Raw genomic sequence first — 24,837 nt, 5'->3', positions numbered from 1 at the left:
TCTCTCTCTCTTTTTTGATCATTTGTTTCCTTCTCCCCTCCTCCCAGCGGGAAGCCTCTTTCCAGGCCAATGGCAGATTCTCTGATCAATAGGAACAAGGGGAAAAGCTGTGAAATGAAAGAAACGATGACTTTTTTGTATGCAGCCACATATGACTCTGCTTTCTGCTGATTATTGTTACTGTGGTACATTTACCTCTGTGGTGAGATGTGATTAACCATCTCTTAGCGGGCCTGAGCCCTCAACTCCCATTGCAATCAGCCGCAATACCTAAAAGACAGGCCGAGATTTCATCTTCCTTTCACGGCTCTCTACGACTACAAGTTAAATATGTTCAGAGAGCCTTATTCTGTCTGCGTACACCCAAGAGACCCCATGTACTGGAAATCATTACTATCCCTTTGGAGTGGCTACACCAAAGAGAAGTTGGTGTAGAGAACGAAATAAAAAAAGGGGATGTGCGGGAAAAAAGCCAAGTGATGTATGAATATGTAGGCCATAGTGGTTCATACAGTAGTATTGGTCCCAGGTCTCACATTGTTGCTTCCTACGGTCCAGGGTTTCAGCTATTGCTTGCTTCCTATCATGTTGACATCTGCAGGACTTTAGTGTTTTGGTCCTCGTACAGTGCATTTGCATTTAGGGGAAAACTGTGTGTGTGAAATTATTGGAGTTTATGAAAATCTATGAAAAACGCATGTGTGTACATTATTTAAGCTCTAATTCAAGCATTTTGGCCTTTCTGTTAGTGTGTTGGTGCTAAAACCATATCGATTGTATTGCTTGAAATTCTGAATATGACCAAGTATTACATCACTTGCCAACAGGCCACTTTTTTTCACAGGTTTTAGTCTCAAGCTCACAATGTGCTTCTGTATCATGAACCACACAATCTTATGTTTCTTGCACTACTAAAATACTGTTTTACCTTTTATTTTGTGATGGAGCTGGCGTGAGGACTGAGTCACTTTGACACAAGCTTTTTAGTTGGGGAGAAAGCTATTTCAGGTGTGCAATATCAGTCGTGCCTCAGCTCAGCTGTGAGAGCAAATCCGTTGGGTCTCATCGAGTCTTGAAGGACAAAAACCATCTCTGTGTAGCTCTCCGTTTCCCTTTAAACACCATTATCTTTCTTTTCTCTCACTCTTCTCTCTTCTTCAGTCCTCCTTAGTTTCCAGTTTCCGGGTTGTGGTCAATTTCTGTTGTAATATAGCCTTGGAAGCAAACCCACGCCTCTTGACACAGTCCCTCTGAAAATTGCCTATTGATGCTCGTCGCTCTTCTACACTTACACTGAGGCAATTTCACACAGTTCGGGGAGACCACACTCTTCACGGCCCACCACGACTGACATGTTCAACAGTTCAGAGCTCTGATAGTTTTTTTTAGCTAGTGTAGTATAAAGTATGTGATCATGGAGAAAGACAGATTAGGTTTTCCTGTTTTCTCACCTGCGTGACTTTTGGCAGGTGGGCTTAACTGCCAATTCAACTCGTGTGGACTTGAGTACACTGAATTACAGCTTGGTGAAATTCCATTTTTGTCAGTGTGAATGCATTCATTTGATCATGTTTTGTGAAAGAGGAAGGCTTGACTCCTTTCAGTGAGTAAATTTTTTGTATTTTTATTAATTTGCAGACAAATAGTTGTATACATTAAAACCTGAAATGTAACACAAAGTGGCAGAAACTAGTGTTGTCATGATACTGGAATTTCTAACTTTGATTCAATACCAAAAAAAATCTATATCCATACCATTTTCGGTGCCAGAGGAAAAAACTGCCATTACAATATGGCCCTACATTTTTTACTTTTATTTGAAGTTAAATTGAACAAGACTAGATAATGAGGTATATTTTTACATTATTTCTAACATTCATAATTTCTAATTATTTATTAATTTTAAATATAATGTTAATTTCACTAATTCATTATTTTATTTATTTAAAATAAAAGTTGTATTTCTCCGTTTTAATGGACCAGAGCTTACATACATAGTTAAGAGATTAATAAAGAGATTAAAGAGTTGAAGAGTTCATTGCTCATTAATGTTAAAAGCATACATTTATATGATTACATTTTATTTTGTCTTTTATTCACATAAAATCATTGATCAGCATACATATAGACAGAAATGCAAACTTTAAACACAAGAACTGACTCGCACTGGCCATCATTCTAACTTTAACAACGTTTAACCGGAGCAAATGAGACCTTTCATCAGCGCACATACATAAAGCTTTATGGTAAACACGGAAGTGCAAACGTGTATCACACGCGAGAACTGTTGTGGAGACTTTAACCGCACCAGCATCATTTCAAACATCAACTTAACGAGTGAATGAGACGACAGGATAAAATCATTGATGAGTGCACATAAAGACAGATACGCCTGCATTAAACATGAGAACTGTTGAGACTCTGTACTGGCCATCTTTCTAACATAAACAATGTTTAACCAGGGAAAATGAAATGAGTGGATGAAATTATTGATCAGTGCATATAGAGCGCTATTGTAAACATGGGAAGTGTAAACATGTGTGCACCAAGCGACAGATGTGTTAGTGAGACTCTGCACTGGTCATCATTGATGGAAAGAGTTCTCCCAACGGAAGTCCAAAACGCTGGAGTGTCACGCGATTCATGGAGCCTTCAGATAGTTCCATGACCTTGTGTATTCTCTATAAATGCTTTATTTCTTTCCTTTTGTTATTCATTAAATGGCTTTTGTCTTTAAATTTGTTAGAAGTTTACCTCAGTTGGTCGGTTTAGTCGCATTTCCATGGGTTATTAGTAACTTCTGGGAACATTGAAACTGTGAAAAAAACTGTTTCATTAGAGTCAACGTAGAAGACGTGATTCTCTCGATCAATGGCTCTGCCACAAATGAGTCAAGTCTGTGAGAGGATGTGGAGCTCTGTTGTCACTGCGTTCATGTTCAGAGAAGAGAGCGGGAATGCACAGCTGGTATCGATTCGTGGGACATACGTAGAAACAATTAAACATAAATACTGTGGATAAACATTAAATATATTTCAAATGACCCCAATCATTCCTCTGTTGACAAATGAAAAAAACAATGTCAATCTTAAAATTAACGAAAGTTCAGAAATGCTTTTTCCCCTTACGATTATAGTGGGTTTATTTTTTTATCTTAAGTATATGTTTGCAGAAACATCTGTTAAAGACTGTGATTTGTAATTGAATGAACTCTGCAACCTGCTTTATTACACACAATGGGTTAATCGGTTTGTTTATGCTTATTGAATTCCCTCATTATTAATCAATGCCTCACTCGACACACTTCCCCTCCCGTTATTGGAGAGTTAAATTTCCTGCTTATTGGCAATTCCCGCAGACAATAGAGGCCAAATCAATGGAGATGTAGAGCGGGAGATTGTGTCTGAATGGAATTAAAATAAACATCTTTTCTCCATTAGCAATGCCTTTCACTTCTAGCTCCAAGGGGAGAGCTTAATCTGTTGGAGAAGGTGGAAACTACTGACGTTAAATGGGCCCTGACAAACACAACTCTGATAAGCATTATTGACTCTTGCATGTTTTTTGTCCTGGTATGGTGTGCAAAGTGGTTTATTTTGGTAACATGGGGTAGGGGATTTAGATGTTCTGATTTTATAGAGAGAGCTAATGGTGTGAACAAACAGCAGGTACAGTACATGTAGTACTGTAGCTCAAAAAGTATTTTGGACATTTAAACCATACTTAACATGATGATAATATCTAATATTATTGTTGGGCATGCTCTTTCGCATACAAGCTAACACAAGATGTTTGTCATTATGTGTACTTTCATTTATTTGTTTGTTCTTTGTCATTTTATAGCTGGGTGCAGAGTTTTGGCCATGAGGGACTGGGATTCCTGCTGGATATACTGGAGAGGCTTGTGCACAAAAAACAGTGAGGCATCATCCATATTTCTTAAGCATAACATGTTTTAGGTGTTAACTAGTTTTCTCTCTTTACTCATTCATTTTTATCATTTTTCCTCAGCCAAGAAAAGTTGGACAAGAAGAATCAGCACAAAGTCATTCAGTGTCTCAAGGCCTTTATGAACAACAAGGTAATAATGTCACCTGAGGTTCACTTCATAGTAACCTCCCACTTCAGATAGTTCAACCTCTGACCTGTTATCAATGGCTAGGTTTGCACAGTCAGGGACTTTCAGTTTTTGCAAAGAAGATGTCTTGATGTATCAAGGCTGGAGGGTGATATCACAGTTGGCACTAAGCTGTTTAATAAATGAATCCAATCGAAACATGAGATCGCTTGTCAAGTCTTAATTAACGGACAATGGCTTTCAATTGTTTTCATTTATACTTGTGTAGTTATACATTTATTTATAATGAAGGTTTGTGTCTTAACTCATTTGCCAATATTGAGCTTTCTCTGCTATGTGGGCTCTCGCCAGCCCTGCTATACAGCGCGCTGTTCAAAATCACCAGCTTAATGAGCATAAACAAAACACGCTTACTCTGTCAGCAATGGTTTACAAAAAATTGCGAGACATTGAAGGGCCGCTCGCACTCAGCGTTTGAACGGCTGTAAGTCACAGAGTTGCTTCTTATGTTTTGCTTTTTTCAATCTTATTAGATGCAAAAATAAGATGCAAAAGATGCAAAATAAAATTCTTCAAAAATAAAATAAGATTCAAAATAAAATGCTTCAAAAGGCAGCATATGTACAGTACTTACTTACAGACAGACGTGTTTTTCATGTTTGAAAACATGTGCCGCGCCGAGCTACTTTTTTCGATAAGAGCAGCACACAGCGTTTTTTTTGTGAAACAGCTGTACTGCCAGTCAAGGAATGCAGTGGAAGCTCTCTAGTTGCTGTTAACTGTCATAAGCAGAAACTTACATGTACAAGGAGAGGGTGCTCGCTCTGACCTTGCTCCATTGGGCTGGAATGGAAAAAATGTGCATGACAATAACCGGTTTTCTGCTCCGAGTCGATTGGAGTAATGATGGATGTTCCTCTCTTCATACCTGAGGACGATGGCCCCTCTGACTGTGGTGCTTCTCCGCCCTGCTCCGTTGGCCTCCCTTCATTGTCTTTGGGCGTTTCACTTCGACAAATAAGAATATCCTAAACTTTCAGGAACCCCTGTCCTAAAGCACCAGCTTCAAACCATGCTCATTCCATCTACTGTGAGGTCTCATGAGAGGCTGCATTTCATCTCCGCTTTCTCGCCGTTCTCTCCCTCTCCCAGCCGGACACAAACACACCTGCGGCTGCTTTCAAATGGTCAGGAACCATAAGAGCAGGGCTACGGATGAAGGAGGCTGCAGACTGACGCTCCTTACCGGGAGGGGGTTCCTCAGTACAGCCTGTGTGGAGAGGTCTGAGGGGGCTTTTGAGGATTTGCATGCTCTTGTTAGACACGGGCGTTAGAAGTGGATCTCCAGTAGTTTCTCTGATGTTGTGGAGATAGCCTGGGGTCTGTGGCGTTACCACTGCCAAGCATTCACAAAAATGCAGATAAAGATCAGTAGTGTTTTGATCCGTGCTCATTCACTTTGCATGCGGCGGATGTTTCACAGGCATGCTGTCAGCATGTCCCCTAGTTTTGGCTGAGATGTTGAAGTCTTATCAAAGAAGTTGTTAGCTGTCATTGATCTGCTGGCTTAAGCGTCTCACTCTGTGTTTTGTTACGATATGGTTTGGTAAGGCAGGCATCACTATTACTGTTGCTCAAGTGTTTTGCTTAGTATTACAGAACATTTTGGTGACTAGCTTGTCATGTACTGTTACTGATATGAATGTTACGGCTCAACAAGGTTGAGAGCCATTCACATTTTATTTAGTTAATCTAAAACTGTAGCCATGAACTTTGTGTGGTGGACTTCTTACGAAAGCTCAAGTTGTTTTCTGTTATTATTGCTTGTGTTGAATTGTCGAATTGCAATAAAGCCCATCGGTGCATATTTCATTTGGAAATTTATCATCATGGTCATCCTTTGAGGAAAGATAATAGGCTGATGCCATTGTTGTTTTGCTGTATTTATAAGATCAAATAAAAATTACAGAATTTTAGCTCCGTGTAGTCATTCTAGGGATTCATTTCCCAGAGATCCCAGTTTTGTTATTGGCAAATTCCACTACACACACACTCAGCCCTAAAGGTCTGGTGTAATCCCAGACGCCCTACAGGTCCTGAGAGTGTTATTTACCCAGAGGCCTGTCACTGCTCTAGACCTCTCACTTCAGCCCCTGGCATCATGGGACATATTCCATCCATGATGCCTGCCAGCCAGGTGCCCTCGTCCAGCTGTCACCAACCCCAGAGAAATGAAGACAGAAAACGGCTCAAATATGTTTACATCCATTACGGCACATAAACACTTTGATAACGTGTTAACTCCCCTGCGCCTCAGAGGCGTGCAGGATGTTTTCGTACCTAAGTTTGCATAAAAAAATACTGCTGCAGCAACATCTGTTATGAATGACAACAAGTCTGAGATATGGCAGCCGAAGCCATTAATTGGCATGAGTTATGAAGCAATTAACACGACTCTGTAAATTTGCTGTCCTAAAGCTTTTTAGTCGGAAATTAATTTGCTCGGTGTGATTCATGTCTTGAAAATTGCAAAACTTGAGTCACAATTTAATTTTTCCATTTTGCATTAGTAAAATGGCTGATGATTGGGTTTCCTCAAATTAAGCTTTCCATATGAAGGGTCGTATTTACATCCATTCCTAATTATTAATTTAGGTATGCCAGGTTAAAGAAACAGCGCAATCTAAATAATCAGATTATGTCATTTTAGTTTTACTTCCTCATTTCCAACAAGGACGAAATAGTTATGAATAATTTTACACCATGTGTATCTCTTACACCTTGAGATTGACCGAAGAGAGATTGTATCATCTTTTTTTGTAAGTTACATCAGAGTGTATTGAATTGATGAGAAATTCGTCCTGTGGTGTGTGTGCAGTGGTCGTCATTAACTGAACCCCCCTGTGTTCAGACATGGATATTCTCTACTCTTTGACTCTTTGCTTCTCTCTTTGGGTCTCGATCCGCTCTTATCGTTTCAGAACCCCAAGGCTTTTCTGTCCTATGTCTGTGTTCTTCATTCACCTTTATGCTTCCCATTTTTAACTTTTTTTTTCCATTAACATATCCCTGTTCACAGTTTTGTCATTATTCCAAGGACAGAGTAACAGGCAGCGCTGTGTACAGGCCCACATCATGTCCTCCTGTGGTTCCTTCATATATATAGGAGTCACCTCTCATATAAAAATGACAAATTCTTTTCATAATGGCATCTTAAATATGAACATATGACATAAAACATGACATAGACATCTTTTTATTTTTCTTAATTTTGCAGTACATATTTAATTAAGACTTAATTTGGATAAAATGTATTCTGTCACTAAACTGTAGGTAAAGCAGTGGTGCTCATTAATGTCACATGATAACCTATTATACAATTGTCTCTGTCTGTTTGCAGTATGGACTGGAGCGGATTCTAGGAGAGGAGAACAGTCTGGCACTTTTGGCCAGAGCCATGGACCCTTGTCAACCGGCCATGATGACCGATGTTGTCAAACTTCTCTCTGCAATCTGCATCGTGGGAGAAGAGAACACGTAGGCCTTTACTTTCTTATATCAGCCCTTTAGTTGTCAGTTTTTTTCTAATGGTGCAATAGTTTTTCCATATTTCAAACCTATTTTATTATTCCATATCTCAATTATAAACTAGATACTACTCTTGTGTCATATTTCACCTTTGTGATTTTGATATCACCACCTGTACATGGCAATATCATTATATGGTCAACTTTGACATACAAACCAAAACCAAAAAGTACACTTTGAAATCGCTTAAAATACAATTTTATTGTATTAAATAAAAAACATGTTAGTCTTCACTTTACAAGGGTAATTTACAAAATAATCACAGATTATTTTTCACATTAACTGGATATGTACTTGTAAGATTGACAACTGGAAAGTTTCATCATTTAAGCAGTCTCCTTTTCAATATTCAGTATAATAACTTTATAGGATGTTATCAAATATAAGGAGCAGTAAGTTGCGCTGAAAGTGATCTTTGTAAAAGAGAAATGAACCCCCCCAAAAAACATAAACGTAAATCAAAATTGTGACTTTCAGTAACAAAAGATGTCAAGAGAAGAGATGAAAACTAGCAAAAGATGAAGGTCTTGCATTTAAATGTGCGCTTTTATGCATTTTTTCTTTGTTCTTTTCATGCTTTAAGTTTGGAGAAAGTCCTTGAAGCCATCACCACGGCAACAGAGAGAAAAGGGGTAGCCCGCTTCAGTCCTATCGTCCAAGGCCTTAGCGATCGCTCGGTGCAGCTACAGGTGAGTGTTCACCGCTCATTCAGTCTGCCCTCTTCACCCGTCTTCTGCGGTTACATCGCTGCCAATGCCCTTGTGTCCTCGCATAGTAAAATCCACTCTCAGCCACACACTGTACTATGTAAACATAGATTGAGGGTCAGTTATGTGAACACTATGAAAGCACAAATCCTGGAAGAGAAACTGCTCTCTGAGGTCTTTTTCAGAAGATATATCTGCATATGCTTGCATACTTTTAAATTTCTAAACCCTTATTTACTCACTTTGATAAGAAGAAAAATGCAAGATGTTGTTTCTTACATTTCAACTCAAACAATATGGCTGTTGAGCAATACGAAAAGCATTTATTGTTTGTACTAGGAATCAAAACAAAGATACAGTTTTCTTCAGTGATTGAACAAGTACTGTATCATGTTTAAAAATCTGTCCATTAATTAACACTTCAGTATAACACTGCTCGTTTTCACAGTGCTCTTTGCAGTATCTTAGAAAATGTGTGTGCGTGTGCACACTGCTTGCAAGCTGGAGTGTCTTTTTATATAGAATCACGTTTTTGAAAGTTCCCCTAAGAGATTTGAGGACGCTTGGGCTGAGATAAAGCACCAGCAATTTGCTTGGTAGTGACGTTAGTATAACGATGAACTCAGGGCCCTGAATCACCTCTAAATGCAATTTACACTTTACAATCCCCCTATGTCTGCGTATGGTGGCCACCGTAAAAAGGATCAGAAAACAAGCCCTTTAATACAAGAACACATCTCAAATAAGTACAGACACTTAATGCTCCTTTAAGCTGTGTGGTACTTACACAGCCGTGAAGCTGTTTGTAAATCAACCTCTACAAAACTAACTTAATTTCCTGTCCCTTTCTGACAAATCAACGTGACCTTTTGTTTAGCCAGCATGCTCAGGGGTTTGGGACCCTTGTGAAGCATAGAGATTAATGCTGCCAGTTACAGCTCTTCATTTGCATTGTAAAGCACAAGCTGGCATTAGTCAAACATCCCTGATGAGATTTAACATAATCATTTCTATAAATAATTAATGATTTGGTTAGATGTATTTGGGCATGTGGCCGAGGAAGGAAATGCACTGTGACTCATAGCCACACACATTCTGATGTGTTTTTAGACTTCTATTTTTACTTACAGAATATTTTTCTTATGGTTTGTATCCGCCAGGTTAAAATCTAGATCAACATGGTCATTTATCTGTAGTGCAACTTATTTAATATTCTTCACTGTGTGGTAGTAAATTTGACCTAAAACATTAGTAATATAACAAATATTGACCAATTCACAGGACTCTGTCTCTCTAACTTGAGCTAGAGTTGCGTGTAAAATAATAAAAAAGAAGAAACACTTAAAATAATACAACATAGAAATAAATATGTAATCTTGTTGTCAGTGTTTCAATAGAAAAGATTAAACTTCTGTCAGAGAAGCCATGTTGATCTGTGATTCTAGTGTTCCAGATTCTTGGTGCATTCTAAATCAAATCTGCTTATTCGCGAGCGGAAGCTGTTGTTAAGTCACGTTCTGGCCACTGTTTCTGTGTCCATGTGTACTTATACCCAACGCCTGCTCTACATTTGTCCATTGCGGCGTGCTGCCCCTAGTGGCCATTCTGAACTGCATGTAATAGTTTGGCTGCATTCATCACTGCATGGCTTCATTGTTGCGGCCGGATCAGAGCATCATTGTTTAAGTCTAATTGGTAGCAGAGGGAGGTGATACGCAAGTACTGAGGTTTCCTATCAGTGTGGGCTTTGTCACATTAACATTTGCTCTAAATTAATTATGCAACAGTGGACATGTCCCCTTCATCCTTATTGGCTGATTTATTTGCATTTCTCGCAAGAGTATTACATTAGTGGTAAAAAGAAAACAATATCTTCAAGACAGGCTGGTTAATATCCACGAAGGCCAACTGGTGTGTTTGGAGGCCCCAGCAATGTTTTATTGATTGACTGGTTAGTGTTCCTGTCCGCTAATAGTCAGCTGTGATCCCTTTTAACCATGTGAATCATTTATCAAAGAGTGTTATCACTGGGAACGGTTCAGGTCTTCCTTAGGGTCTCTCTCCCACACACCACTCTCTTGTTTTTGCAGGATATTTTTGTGCAAATAACTTCAGACAGAAGCTCTTACACACACACACTTTGCAGAAAGTGCAGCATGTTTGTGAAGAAAGACCTGGTTGCAGAGAGAGTACTTGGGGCCGACAGTATCTAAAGTATATTGGAGAATGTTTTTTATTTAGAACATTTTAGGAAAAAGTTTAAGGTTGTGGATTAAATGTGCATTTTCAATGGAGAATATTTTTCTGTTTGCTCATCTATGGAAACGGATCAATGGTGAATGATTCAATGCTGCAAATATTTTCGGCCTAGTGAATAAATCCTTCTACTATGCCACTTTTAAGATAATAAATTAAAAGGTGAATAATTCTTACAAGAATGTAAATTCATTCTTATACCACTTCCATCCTATACCAGATGTGTGGTAGTTGGCAGATTAAGAAGTAGGTACAGTAGAGGTATCAAAGGTAGACAGGGTCTTCTCTCCCTGTATGAACTCCATGTAAGTAAGTTCCTTTTGTACTTCCCACGTTTTTTCCACATCGAGGTACACAAATAAGAAAGACACAAGATCATCATCTCTTAAATCAAAGCGTTTGGCCTACAAAGGGAGGCTTATTCTGCCAAAAAGATGTTTAATAGAGTTCAAATCAAATAATAATTAAAGGTTTTAGCTATTTTTTGACTTTTTAAAAATGTTTGTGACTTTACTGTTTCTATTGTATTATATTTATTCCTGTGACCTATAGCTGAGTTTATTGATTTTAATATTCCTCAAATCCCTATAGCCCTTTGTCATCACAGCATTCCAGATGAGATTCATAGCTTCAAAGAATTTTGTTCGGTTTGTTGAATAATAATCAGTTAATCGTAGTCATGATGTGCACAGAGGTGTTAAAGAACATTAACAAACACATATAGCCATAGAAACAAATCACTCTGTTCAATACACCTCAGTCCATTGAATGCACCAGTGCCTCTTAAAAAAACACACACACTATATGTGATTTATTGGTTCGCAAAGACAGCTGATCAATAATTGATGAACTGTGTTGGCTTGAAGGAGATGAATAGTATTTTTTGACCGAGGTGATGAGTTTTTTTGTAATGGGTGTTAGGACCATAAAACACTGTTCTGCTTTTCAACAGGTCCAAACTCACATATGCATTCTCCTGCAGACAAGGTGTCCTCTGCTTCAACAATCTTTTGTTTAAATTATTTAAGTCCTATCAAGTGCAAACAATGCTATATGCAATATGCTGGTAATAGAAATTAATATATGAATAGAAATAACGGAAAATGTTAAAGATGCAGTACAGCATGTAAATATGGTTACATAGGGTACAAATATGCTCACTCTGTTATTCAAACATGCCCTCAGACCTACATAAATACACAGCATTTCTTAAGCTGAATGTTATCTTTTCCCTTTAGGTGGCCTGTATGCAGCTCATCAATGCCCTCGTAACATCTCCTGATGAGTTGGACTTCAGGCTTCACATCCGTAATGAATTTATGCGCTGCGGCCTGCGAGAGATCCTGCCGGTAAGCGGCTCGACCACTGCCTGTGTATTAATATTTAAATGAGTTGTCCACTTGAGTGAAATATTGTAAAATGGCTCTGCAAATAATTTATAAGGCCTGAAGGAGAGGTCGCTTGGCTGAATCAATACCCGCAGCCAGGATTGGATTGGACTCTCCTCTCCTTTACTTTCCCATCCCTCTCTCTCTTCTCCTGGCATTCTGAATGTGGTTATGTTCTATCAACAAGGCGACTAAAAACTGCCTGAACAAAACAGGCGAAGTGTGTGAAACGAAAGCCAGAGAGTGTGCGAGTGAGATAGATTAATGCCTCAGCCATGTCTTATTTATTATTCTAAACAGAGGCTGCTTCCTTCCTTAGGAAAAGGACTAGAGAATAGAGGGAGATGGAAACATCTACAGAGAGGAATAAAAGCAAAATAATAAATTCTGAATGCTCTTTTTATTGTCACCGTCTTCCACTTTTTTATTCTTGTCACCGAAGTCATCTTCAAGTGTTAGTCAAGGTTTTTAATGCGAAAACAGTCATTCTATTTATGAAAGAAATTATTTTGCCTTTATGTATTACTGCATATGAAAAATATCTGCAGGTGTATGTAAATTGCGGTATGTTATTATTGGCTAACCTCTTCGCATATGAACCAAGCAATAACACCGCCATAAAGCTGCTGAAAGCAAATAGGCATTTATGTGTTAATATGGGTGGCAGTATGTAAATGTCCTCACAGTTCTGACGTCAAAACTGCTGTTTTTATTGCTTCGTTCCAAAAATGACCTCTGTGAGCGAGCATTAACATATGTCTACCTAGTACATTAGATACCTAAAGTGTTAAGGACCCTGTTTCCATGACCTGGCACTTTTAATTCTTGTTTTTTGTTCTCTTTCTAGAGCCTGAACACCATTAGAAATGACGCTCTGGATATCCAGCTAAAGGTTTTTGAGGAACACAAGGAGGAGGACATGATTGAGTTCTCCCATCGTCTGGAGGACATCAGAAGTGAACTGGAATATCCTTCTTACACAGAGACATTTATCATTTGATATTCTGTCCACACTTAAACGCTCCTAAGAAAACTCCCCCTCTGCTCTGTGTCCTCCCCCCTTTTATACTCCCACTTATTCGGTGATCTTTAGAGGGCCTTTGAATCTCTGACAATAATATTTTGGTTATGCTTAGGCCAGCTTGACTGTATAAATTTCCCAGAAGCATTGATGTTTATTTTCTCAGATTTGATTTTAATCCTACACTTTCTGTATGTATTGCTATATGAAAGCTTTATGACTTGGCATAAGATCCTTGCCTTTCATTGTGTGTGCTCAGTAAATGTGTAAAGAGTAACTGAGTATATGCAGTACATTTACAGTACATTACGTTTTGCTGGTGGCAATGCTCAAATGCTCCTTAACACAGTGTGTACTGATATCGGGGATGTATTCAATGTTTTATACTCCTCTGTGAAGGACACAAACGCAGAGAGTTATTTCCTTTCCATACTGCAACACCTGCTGCTGATCAGGAACGATTATTTCACACGGTGAGACCACGTCTGAATTGACTCACTTTCATGAGAACATCTCTGACAAGATGCATGGATATACACTAGCAATCAAAAGTTTATTCACAATTCCAGTTGCTCTTAAGGCCTAATTTTCAATACTTTGAGTTAATAAATCATGCCATAAAAACTTATTTATTTATAGGATATTGAAGGAAACGCAGACAATTTAATACTTTTGGATAAATCAACCCGAGTGGCACATCATGAATATGGTTGAGTACGTGCCCAGAGTTGTCATCTAGGAAAAGGCTGGCTGCTTTAAGTATAAGCTAAAACATAACATCATCTTGTATTTTTTGTAATTCCCATTATTCCACATATAAGATGTCTATTTTTAATGTCTTATTCCACGATACATAAAATACTAATATTAAAAACGAGCAGGCGTTTTCAAACTTTTGACTGGAACTGTATGCACAGCGTGTCTTTTATAAACCTGTGAAAAGACAGAATGCCATTCAAAACCAAATCACACCCGTACGAGTCATGCTTCATTCATTATGTATTTGTGCATTTTCTCAAGCTTTGCATGAAGATCCTCCCGGTTTTTATTCATTTCTGACTAATTAGTGCCAGTGATGCTACAGCATACATCTCCCGGTGTTAAGGTCTTGCTAATGACTCAGTGTGTTGTGTGACGGAGAACAGCTTTTCAAGCTCTTTAGCCGACTAGCTGTATTGTGTTAGGAATAACAGCTTTGACAGAAGAGAGAGGTGCAAAGGAAAAGAGGTGTAAAGATAGATACCATCTGTTGAGCATCTCAACGGCCTCTCCCCAGAAAGCGCCTGATAGAAAAGAACCCGATGTGTTTAGTGGGAGCGGTTGACGTAAACATCAAAGGCAGTTCATGTTCAAGCAGTGAGCTGCTTCCTACTTCTGTCTCTTACCCGACTACCTGCCGCCATTGATCAGAGTTCAAGCTGTTTTAAAGGAAGACTGGCCTCCACCTCTTCTGCTTTGACTAAGCCGAACGTGTTAAGCAAGCGCTCAACAGCCAACAGGTGTTAGTAAGCTGTTGTTGACATGTGTTTATAGAAGAGATTAAGCAGGTAGGGAAAGACTAATGACTATTGTGATAACCTAGTAAGTCTAAAATTATTGAAGATCGGGTGAAAAGAAACAACCTGCCTGTATTTATTTATAAGACATATATATATAGGTATTTTGGAAGTTTCTTTAATATTCTTCTTCATGTAATGAATAACCACACCTAAATCTACAGTGCACCACACCTGCACTCATTACGAAAACACACATGCCCACCATTACTCTCCTGTGTCTCCTCACCCTCTCGCACTGCTGGTAAATTGGTCCATTTCCGTTAAAAGGTCCCAGTCCTCCCAGTAAGCACTTCCCATCACCTGAACATTTCTCTCTAAAGTCTGTCCATGTGCACTATTTATTCCACACGGAGCATCCGCACACCCTGCTGGTCCAGAGCCCTCGAACCTTCCAATGACAGTGTCAACAAAGAGAATGAACTTGCTTTCATCTTTCTCTCATCTCTCATATCCACATTACTGTTGCCTACATACTCGTACACTCGCTCTCTTTCTCTCTCTTTTCATCTGTGGTGTCTGCTCAATGAGTTTTCACGTCTTGGAGCTCACAGCTGGGGGTGAGCTAAACCTGGTCTTGATCAAAAAGCAGGCTCCTTATCTGTTGAATACAGGATATATTACTCCATTTTTTTAAATCAACGTAGAAAGTCAGTTCATTCACATATATGTTGACACGCTATGGAGTAATGAAGTGTGATTCTTCAACTAAAATAGTTATTATGCAAATAAGTTTGGCATTACTAATATTTTTAGGGACAGGTTTTTCTTGTTGGAATGTTTGTGCTTTTGATGCTTGCTGGGTGTTAATCTTTGATCATAAAACTACATTAGCTTCTATGAAATATATCTGTGTAGTTTATTTTTAGTGATCCACTGATCGGTCGGCTGCAGATAGGCCGATCACGATGACAAGAAATCGGGACTCTGATCAGAGTATTAATTTCTTTTTGTTCAAAACTGTTGTCAAATCCGTCAGTTAGTGTTCATTAATAGCAGTCGACTGTTTTATGGTTTTAGGTGAAGTTAAAGCAGTATTATGGTGTATTTTCTGTTCCGGCAGCATTTAAAGGTACGAAAACAGAGTTCACAACAGGTCAGAATAGAGAGAGTGATACACCTCCCCTCCATCATTTTCACTTGAAAAATTTATTCATTTTCCATGTTTAAGAAAATTGCTCTCTAATTTTGCTCTGAAAACCTCTAGAAACTACTTATAATACAAAAGAAACCATTTTGAGATTATTATGCTGGTTGACTCCGTATGAAGTGTCCAGGTCACAATCACTTCCTTGTATTATTATCAAGTGGTTCCTTTTCATGGCATTTTATTTTTTAAGTCATTTTTACATCAAAAGAAAGATGTTCTGCTATGTCGTGGTCGTTCTCTTTTTCTCCCTGAGGTATACAGTTAAGATATATTGTATGGCCTGGAGTTTAATTAATTGACTTGTGTTTTTATTGATTTTGTAGAGAGTGCCATATATTGTGGTGACGGGCCCTCAAACTTTTTTTTTTGCAAGTCTTGTTGCACTTTTATTTAGAATCAAGGTCTCATTAATCTTGCTTTCTCTCCACACTTTGGAATGTTAGATGGGTATGTTATAGTGACCACCAGATAGAGTAGACATATGGTATAACAGCAGCTCAAGGTGCCAATGAAATGCTAAATGTGGCCTGGTGGAGAGAGAACAACTATAGCCTGACGGAAAAATGAAATGCGGCTTTTACATCTGGTTGAGTTCACACTACAGTATCACATACGCTATTCATTTTCTCTTTTGTTATTTCTCTCTCCATCTTCCTCCCTCATTTTATCTCTCTTTCTTTTTTATGGGAGTGTCGAGCGGTGTCAGAGTAAAAGGACTAAGAAGTCATTTTCATTGCTCGAGTTAATAGCTTGTATAAGCCAGTATCGCTACTGTCAAAGAATTCAATGTTAATTTAACAACCCTTTTCTCATTCGGTGGCCAAGTCTGTGATACCGTATTCCCAAAAAGATAATACAACGCATTGATTTTCTCCTCTCTCTCTCCAATATATTCACTCTCTTGTTCTCTAGGCCTCAGTATTTTAAGATCATAGAGGAATGTGTCTCTCAAATCATTCTCCATCGTAATGGCACGGATCCTGACTTCACCTACCGCAAACGTCTGGATGTGGACTTCAGTCACCTGTTAGGTGTGTGTTTGTGTACATGCCCGTTTCATCTGTGTTCCTAACTGGAATGCTTCACCTCTTGATCTTCTCTCTACAGAGGCGTGTGTGGATAAAGCCAGGGCAGAGGAATTTGAACAGAGAGCTTCTGAGTTGGCTCAGAAGGCAAGTGCACTTTCTTTTTCATCTTCAACCCCTCTCTTGTTTTCCATTTCTGGCTTTTCACTTTGGATTTGCTAATGAAGAATGCAGCCTTTGAAGAGCGTTCACGACCACACCATTTAGCTTTCTTTAATTAAGGCCAGATTACTGGAAATCGGTGAAACAGCCATTTGTAATTAACAGTATTCTGAGATTAAAAAGGCGCTTGTATTGATTGTTTTGGAGTGCTGCTTTATAATTGTGGGCTGAAATGTACGTGGTAGAGGGCACTGAATCTATACACGCCAAACCACAGCTCTTTAACTTTTGTTCTTGCCTGACGGGCTAGTTAACTAGAGGAAAACTAGCAAAACCATGTTGTTTCATACGTCAAATTCTCACTGATCTTTTCCAAAGGTTTAAATTATTTAAGATGGTTGACTAGTCAATAAATTAAACTATCTGTTAAATGGTATGGGGTGGACATGACCCTAAACTATTATATTACTCATAAAGGTCTTGGTTCAGACTGACTAGTTTGTTATCTTCATTTTAATTTAATCCGTTGTATATGAAACGATCTGCTTTTATACAGTACAACGAATCTTTAAACCTGACACCAAATTTTCTGATGCTTGTAGTATGTTTGTATATCCTTTAATTAAATTAGCTGTGTTTTATGTTTGTTTCATTCTATTGTTATAATCTTTAAATTCAATAATTAGTGCTCATCCTTTGTACATCATGCTCGCAGAGGAGCACATTTTGAGGATCTAAAGTATGCTGTTTTTGTCTTTACTCTGTGTTTTTATGTGTCATGTCTGTTATCCATATGTCTGCCGTCCAGTTGGATGAAGAGTTCATGGCAAGACAGGAAGCTCAGGCGCACTTATCGAAGAGAGAAGAGAAGATCAATGAGCTGGAGGCTGAACTTCAGGCTTATAGAAACCAGGTATCTAAGCTTTCTCTCTTTTGGTATGGCCACTTCTGTCACTGTTTTTGATGGGATAGCAGTTATAGAACATGCGATGAGAGTTGGTCTGCAGGGAGTGTTTTTTTCTATTCTGTCTCTTTTTCTTTCATTTCAGTGTCTGTGATTCTTTTGGTGTTTTTCTTTCGGTGTTTCTCTCTCTCTCTCTCTCTCTCTCTCTCTCTCTCTCTCTCTCTCTCTCTCTCTCTCTCTCTCTCTCTCTCTCTCTCTCTCTCTCTCTCTCTCTCTCTCTCTCTATATATATATATATATATCTCTATATATCTCTATCTTACATTTAATTGAATTCACTCTCATGCTGACATATCTTTATTTGGGCAGTGGTGGGTTAATATGCACACAAAAGAGGTGAGCATAACTGTCCTGTCTTTTCTTTAGCTGTGTTTGAAAGTAATTGGGAATGTTGTTACACGTATCCTCAGGTGCACAGTAGAAACATGATGATGAGCAGAAATGACACGTATTTTAACTAAAGGGCTTTGTGTGTTTGAATGAACAGGATTTCCCATCACTTCGCTTAGTCCTGCAGTACATGTACATTGGTTGGTTGTTTGTTTGTGTGTGATGTTAATCAATCTCTCACCCACTATTTTACTTTATTTTAGTCTATATTGTGAGTTAAACTTTTTTCCGGCTGCATTAAGTCCATATAACTATTGAAGATGCGGACCTGCGGACGCTGAATTCTGCTGTTTACATATGTCATCTGGCTGTTCTGCGTCTGTGATTGAATGAGGTGCACAGTTAAACATAGCCTGCTATGGTCGCGACATGGACTTGTGTGCAGCTCACTGTTTGAAGACATGAACACATTAAGTTTACCTCCAGAGTTTCTCTGAGAGTTTATTTCTCAAGCATTTCACAGTTTGAGTAGAGCTAGTCAACCACACTGAAACGATTTTTCGGCATCCTGTCAAATGAAAAGTTCCTTTAACAATAATGCTCAAATAAAAATATGTAGTATACTTTAGTATTTGCTGTACATAATTGTAATACCGCTGTAGTAAATTTATAAACTGTTGTAAAACTGTAGTAAACTATAGTAAGCTTAAAAATACTATAGTATCTAGACCTTTTACTGCAGTTTACTATAGGCTAATAAATACTATAGTATTGTAAACTACAGTATTTTTAATTGGACAAATATGAGCCGGGATGTTTTATTGATTATTTTTAAAGCAATTAAATTCAATTACATTAAATTAAATTAAAATTTTAATTAAATAAAAAAAGCTGTAAATTTCAAGGTTTCTTTGATTTATTTACAGCTTTACAGAACCAACCTCAATTTTCTGAGGCATTTTTGCCTTAACAATGTATGTAATCAACTTCTGACAAGACGATTTTAGTGGATGTATGTTGTGAGTAGCCTTTAAGTTCATCCGAGTGTCCTAGGAACACAAGGCATTGGTGTCAAGCTTTCTCTTTCTCGCTCTTTAAGACTTGAGTCTCTAGACAGGAGCTCCTTTGTTTTACAGAGCTGCGCAGATCTCCAAACCACTCACATTGACATGACAAATAGGGCATCAACTGAACAGTTTGTTTGATCAATTGCTTTTGGGCTCACCGGGCCACCTTCGATAGAGCGGATCAATTCTTAAATAATGGTTGCCGATGAGCGAACGAACGTTTGGAGTGCAGGCTGTTAAGCTGATCCATCTCTTTGGGTTGCGATCGTTTGCAGCCCCGCAAATCGTAATCACGCAGTCAATTCTCCACGTATACAGGACCGTCAGTCATGCTGACTCTTAGCTGGTAAATTATCTGCAGGCCAGCATGTACTCATTTTGAATTAGAGCATCTACTTGTTCAATAAATCCTCTTATTGCAGCTGTTTGCTATTCACAGTGAATGGAGTGGATACTTTAGAGTTGTGCATCGTACTTGTTTTGTCTACTGGTTTGATGGAGGTTTGACGTGGAGGTGTGTGGAGGAAGGGTTATGGTCTTTAAATCTATTAAATTTACTTGCCTACCTAAATAAAACTGGATGGACAAGTCTATATGTCTCTATAGATAAAACTTTACACTTTATAGATGTGTAAACTGTCTGTCATATCACAACAAAACAGCCTTATATCTCAGCAACTACCTAGAAGTGAACTGTTACTGCAAATGCATTTTTTTAGCACATAAGCTTCAAAGTTTGCTTACAAGGATATGAGTTTGCAACCTTGTGCCATAATTATTGACTTGTGTTTTACTTTACATGTCATGTTTTTACAGTTCGGGGGAGGTCCAGGGGTCTTACCTTCGACGCAGATCCAGGCCTTGTCTTCAACCGGCTCATCCTCATTTCCACTTCGCCCCACCTCCTCCGCCCTCTCTTTCTGGGGCTCCAGTTCCCCCACCTCCTCCACCTCCACCGCCGCCTCCCAGCTGTGCCTCCATGCCCGGGATGCCTCCGCCTCCTCCTCCTCTGGGTCTGCTTGGCCTGGCAGCTGCCTCCAACCAACAAATGTTGCCTTTCGGCCTGAGACCCAAGAAGGAATTCAAGCCTGAAACTTCCACGAAGCGCCTCAACTGGTCCAAGGTAACATCTGATGCTTCAGACCTCAACCTGACTCAACCTGATGCTAAACAAATAATCGTATTTGCCATTTCTACTAATCTCTTTTTTTCGGTCTGTCAATATTCCAGCTCATTTATTTAACTTTCTTTTATTGTTCACTTCTACCAGCAGCAACTTTCTATAGTTTCATTTTCTCAAACTTTTATTCCCTTAAACCCCAATTGAGCAGAATTCTTCTTTGGCATTGAACACACAGTACCAAACAGCCACATAAAAGCACAGATGTTCGCAACTGTGGAGATAACTTCTGCTGTTTGCTTGTTGCTGTTTGTTGCCAGCCGTCATTAACACAAAAAAGTTGCTCCAACCCATTCTACCTTGACAGATCACACTTTATTGTACGAGTGCCCACACTTGTTTCTCGGCAGATGTTGCCGTGCGCCGTCTATAGAGTGGTATTAGTTTATAACATTACGATTAATATTTAATCCCTGTCTCTTTTTCCACCATCATACAGATGTTTTGAAGACTTCGCCATATGCTTCAACTCATTTAAAACCTGTTTGTAATTAGCCATTATGCGGACACAAAGAGGCTCTTATGAGTTTTTTAAACAGCTGCTTTAGATGCCAGTGCCATGCAGTATTCATGGCTCCTGACCCAAAACTTTTATCACTCATTAACAAGAGCTTTGCATCTTTAAAACAAAGATGAGACAGCTGCTGCATCGTGGGAAATGCCACCTAGTACCCTTTGGATGGGCTGGTTGTGGGATGAGCACAGTAATGCGTGTTCACATAATTTCGGAAGCAACGGTTAATCAATTACACCGAGCAGGTACTCTTCAGACATGTGTCCAGTGCATTCTTGACTTTTTTGATTTCCTTCAACGTGTCCTCATGGAGGAGGTTTGAAGAGCTGTTATTGGCACAGGTATTTGGCAGGAGTGTGAGCTCTGTTCATTAGCTCAGCGAGTCTCATTGATTACCCTTTCAGTCTTTATCCCAGCCCTTTATCTACACAAAACCACTCCATTAAACTGATCATACCACATCTTAGCACTAGGCTGAATCTTTAAACATGAGCGAAATTTACTTACGACAATTCTTATGTCACTATGGATTCTGTGTACATGTGCGTGCTCTTGCGTTGTCCTGGTATAGTTTTGTTTGACTAGAAATCTTGCCAATGCATTTTCATTTGTTGACATGACTGAAATAAGCCTCTTCAGGGCTGCATTCAGCTGTCACATGCACTGACATGCTAAAAAACTAAATAAAAATCAGCTATAGAACCCATTTATGAATATTTGAATAGGTTTCCTCTTTACTTTTTCATAAGCCTTCGTTTTGTGGATGGTACCTCACGTTGCTTAGCAACTCCAGCATTCTGACCTCCCACGAGGTGTCATGATGATGTTAGACCGAGATTTTCCTTCAACTGTTTGTCTGTTTCTGTGTAGATCTCACCCCAGGAGATGTCCGAGAGCTGTTTTTGGATCACCGTCAGTGAGGATCGTTACGAGAACAATGAGGTTCTCAGCAGACTGGCCCTCACCTTCAGCACACAGAAAGCCGGTCAGTCCATATTAACAATTTTGCGCGCAAACACTTTCTACTAGCAACAATTTGATAGCAACATGTGTTGAATGCATTAAACATTTTGAGCATTTGAGCGCTGTTGTGGATGACGGGTTTATGTACTCAGCAGGGCTTTTTGTCTGCAGTTGGTACTGAGGATAGGATAAATCAATGGAGTTGTGATCTTCCTGTGTGGCAGGATGTGAGTGGAATAGATGTGTTGAAAACACTTTCTCTGGACTACTGATGCCCTGGTTGAGATTTGGGAAAAGTTGTGTTGGTTAGGGATGGGCACGAGTACCCGGATGCTACAGCGACGATCAATGATCGTTTGGGTCTATAAATACATTTTTATTCTTTCTTTCTGATTGGTATGCTGGGAATTTGAGTGGTACCCAGAGATTTGATTGGTAGCGTTGCGAGAGTTTGCGGTCCAAGTCGCACAGCAATGCCTTATTTTACTTTGATAAACTTGACGCAAATACAGTCAAGTGCAAAATGTGCAGCTTCATAGAAAACAAATCTACTAGAAGTTTGATTCGTTATCATCTTACACTCTGTATACACCACATGTGGGCAGCGCGAAGCAACGTGGCAAAGCAAAAAGAAAAGCTTTTGTTGTGTCTCTTGCGCTGCATCCAGTGGGCACATAATGTCTGTTTATAAGGGGCTCTAGTGTTTTATTCACACGGCTAGGTGAGCGTTTTCAATCTATTCCCATGTAAGCTGAACTCGCGTAGCGCTTGCGGAGGAGGACGAGCGTTTCAAGCCGTCCCCATGGAAGCTGAGCTCGCGTAGCGCTCGCTGAGCAAAGCTAGTATGCTTCTGCTCCGCAAGCGCCACGTAAACATGCGCCTAAGTTCATGAGAATGGAGTCAAAACACTTTCCCTTTACTATATTTACAAGAACATTGATGGCGAATTTTTTATAATTTAACAGTGATGATTTAATTTTTTACTCCATCTTGTCATAGTTTATTAAAATCTATTAATTGTCAACACGAGGGACATGCCCTGCCCCCTCAAATGCCCCGCCCCAAATTAATCGAGTACTTGTTTTTCAAACCTGTCCAGTACTCGAAATGAAATATGATCAAAAATGCCATCCCGATTGTCGGTATCTTTGGTTTTGATTCGGACTGTTTCAAAATATTCTGTTGAACACAAAATGGGATATTTTGAAGAATTTAGGAAAACAAACAGTTCTGGGGCACTTTTGACTACCATTGAATTTTTTCTACAGTGGTAGTCAGGGATGTTTCCAGAACTAAAAATTGCTAACATTCTTCCAAATATCTTTCTCGGTGTTCCTCAAAACATTTGCTTTTACCTCAAATTTCCTGTGATACAGGGTCACATATGCGCTTTTCACACTTGCAGATTGACGTTTACATTTTCTCTTCACAGTTTTATCAGGGGTGTTGACTCATGCAGGTAGTACTCGGTTTCTGCAATTCAGCCCACATACATCAAACTAAACGAAATTGGACACATCAGACATTAATTTCGCACCATGGATTTAGTCATTTAAACACAGTTACAGCCACAAGAAAATTAAGATGTCTCTCTCTCTCTCCCTCTCTCACTTTTACTCTTCCTTTTTGATGATTTATTCGCATTCATCTTGTATTCAATTGTTTAGTCATGTTGCCTGATTTTGTTTTCAATTATTCATATCAGAATTGTCTACCTGTCACCACCCCAGCCTTTTATGCAGACATCTTTCTTTCTCTCTCTCTCTCTCTCTCTCTCTCTCTCTCTCTCTCATACACTCTGCGTTTGCTTCTCTCTGTGCCCACAGGGACGATGTTATGCGACCGATCCTTGAATTATGCACAGTTTAAGTTGTCTAGCCTCAATAGGGCAAATTGTGAAAGCGTGTTTTACAAGGCTGTCAGATTTAAAAAATGATAATGCATATGAGGAGGTGAAGCAGCATATTTTACACGCCTGCAAATCAGACTTTAGTTGTGCAAACATGCATCAACTTCAGCTCTGTCAGGTAAACAAAGTTCATCTTCCCCATTCAAATTTCCCCTCAGCTATTTCATACATTTGTTTATTTTTCTGTCTTTTGAACTTTAGTTTCAAAAGTTTATGAAAAACTTTAAATAGATAGCCGATGTTTTTAAAGTCCCCATGAACTGGAACGATTGTTTTTACTTCCGTATTTTGAAGCATTTCAGAGTAAAATGGGATTTCAAATTAGAAAAATAGTGGGCGTGTCTTTTGTCTTTGTCTGTGATTTGATTGGATGTATAAAACATTTGAAAGCATTTTGAAATGGAACAATGACAACAGGCTGACAGTTGAAGGGTACCCACATCGATAAACTATTTCCACTATTTAACACTGTAGTATACTATAGTAATGCTCAAAACCTTGTAGTATATAGGCATTTTTACTGCAGTTTACTATAATAAATAACACTATAGTATACTACAGTAATTTATGTGAACAAATATACCTCTATTGTATAGTAAAATCTTAAATACACGGACTTTATTATTTAGAAATAAAACAAATTTAGGTAAACTAAAAATAATATGGCCGCTTTATCCGTCTGTATGTAACATTAATGTAGTTTGTCAGTTACCTGCCTATTCATGTGATGAACTTGCATATTTTTTTCATGATGACAACAGATGTTTTGTACTTGTGCTACAACTGTTTGGCCTCTGTAGCACCAGTACTATGTGCAAACAAAGTTAACGTACAGCCCTGTGATCTGATATGTTAGTGATCTCTTAGGGTCTTACACACCAGCATTTAGATCAGGAAAACAGTCGTTGTTGACTGTTCCTCAGAAAAAGAAGTCAAAAGGTAGCAGGGGCCACAGTTATGGAACAAATTGACTTGTCCG

General features: G+C 38.9%; 1 protein-coding gene across 1 annotated transcript in view; it reads left to right on the top strand.

The window, feature by feature from the left end:
* Positions 1-24,837, top strand: part of diaph3 (diaphanous-related formin 3) — a 215,609-nt gene that overhangs the window by 63,443 nt on the left and 127,329 nt on the right. The window contains 12 exon segments of the mRNA XM_056735197.1: positions 3,844-3,918; positions 4,012-4,081; positions 7,479-7,615; positions 8,250-8,355; positions 11,868-11,978; positions 12,865-12,983; positions 13,395-13,511; positions 16,657-16,775; positions 16,852-16,916; positions 17,740-17,867; positions 20,145-20,415; positions 21,857-21,971. Coding sequence (XP_056591175.1) covers positions 3,844-3,918; positions 4,012-4,081; positions 7,479-7,615; positions 8,250-8,355; positions 11,868-11,978; positions 12,865-12,983; positions 13,395-13,511; positions 16,657-16,775; positions 16,852-16,916; positions 17,740-17,867; positions 20,145-20,415; positions 21,857-21,971 — 1,433 coding nt within the window.

The sequence above is a fragment of the Triplophysa dalaica genome, chromosome 21, assembly GCF_015846415.1.
Source record: "Triplophysa dalaica isolate WHDGS20190420 chromosome 21, ASM1584641v1, whole genome shotgun sequence".
Taxonomy (NCBI): Eukaryota; Metazoa; Chordata; class Actinopteri; order Cypriniformes; family Nemacheilidae; genus Triplophysa; species Triplophysa dalaica.
Note: the sequence above shows the minus strand (reverse complement) of the source record. Positions and strands in the feature narration are given on the sequence as shown.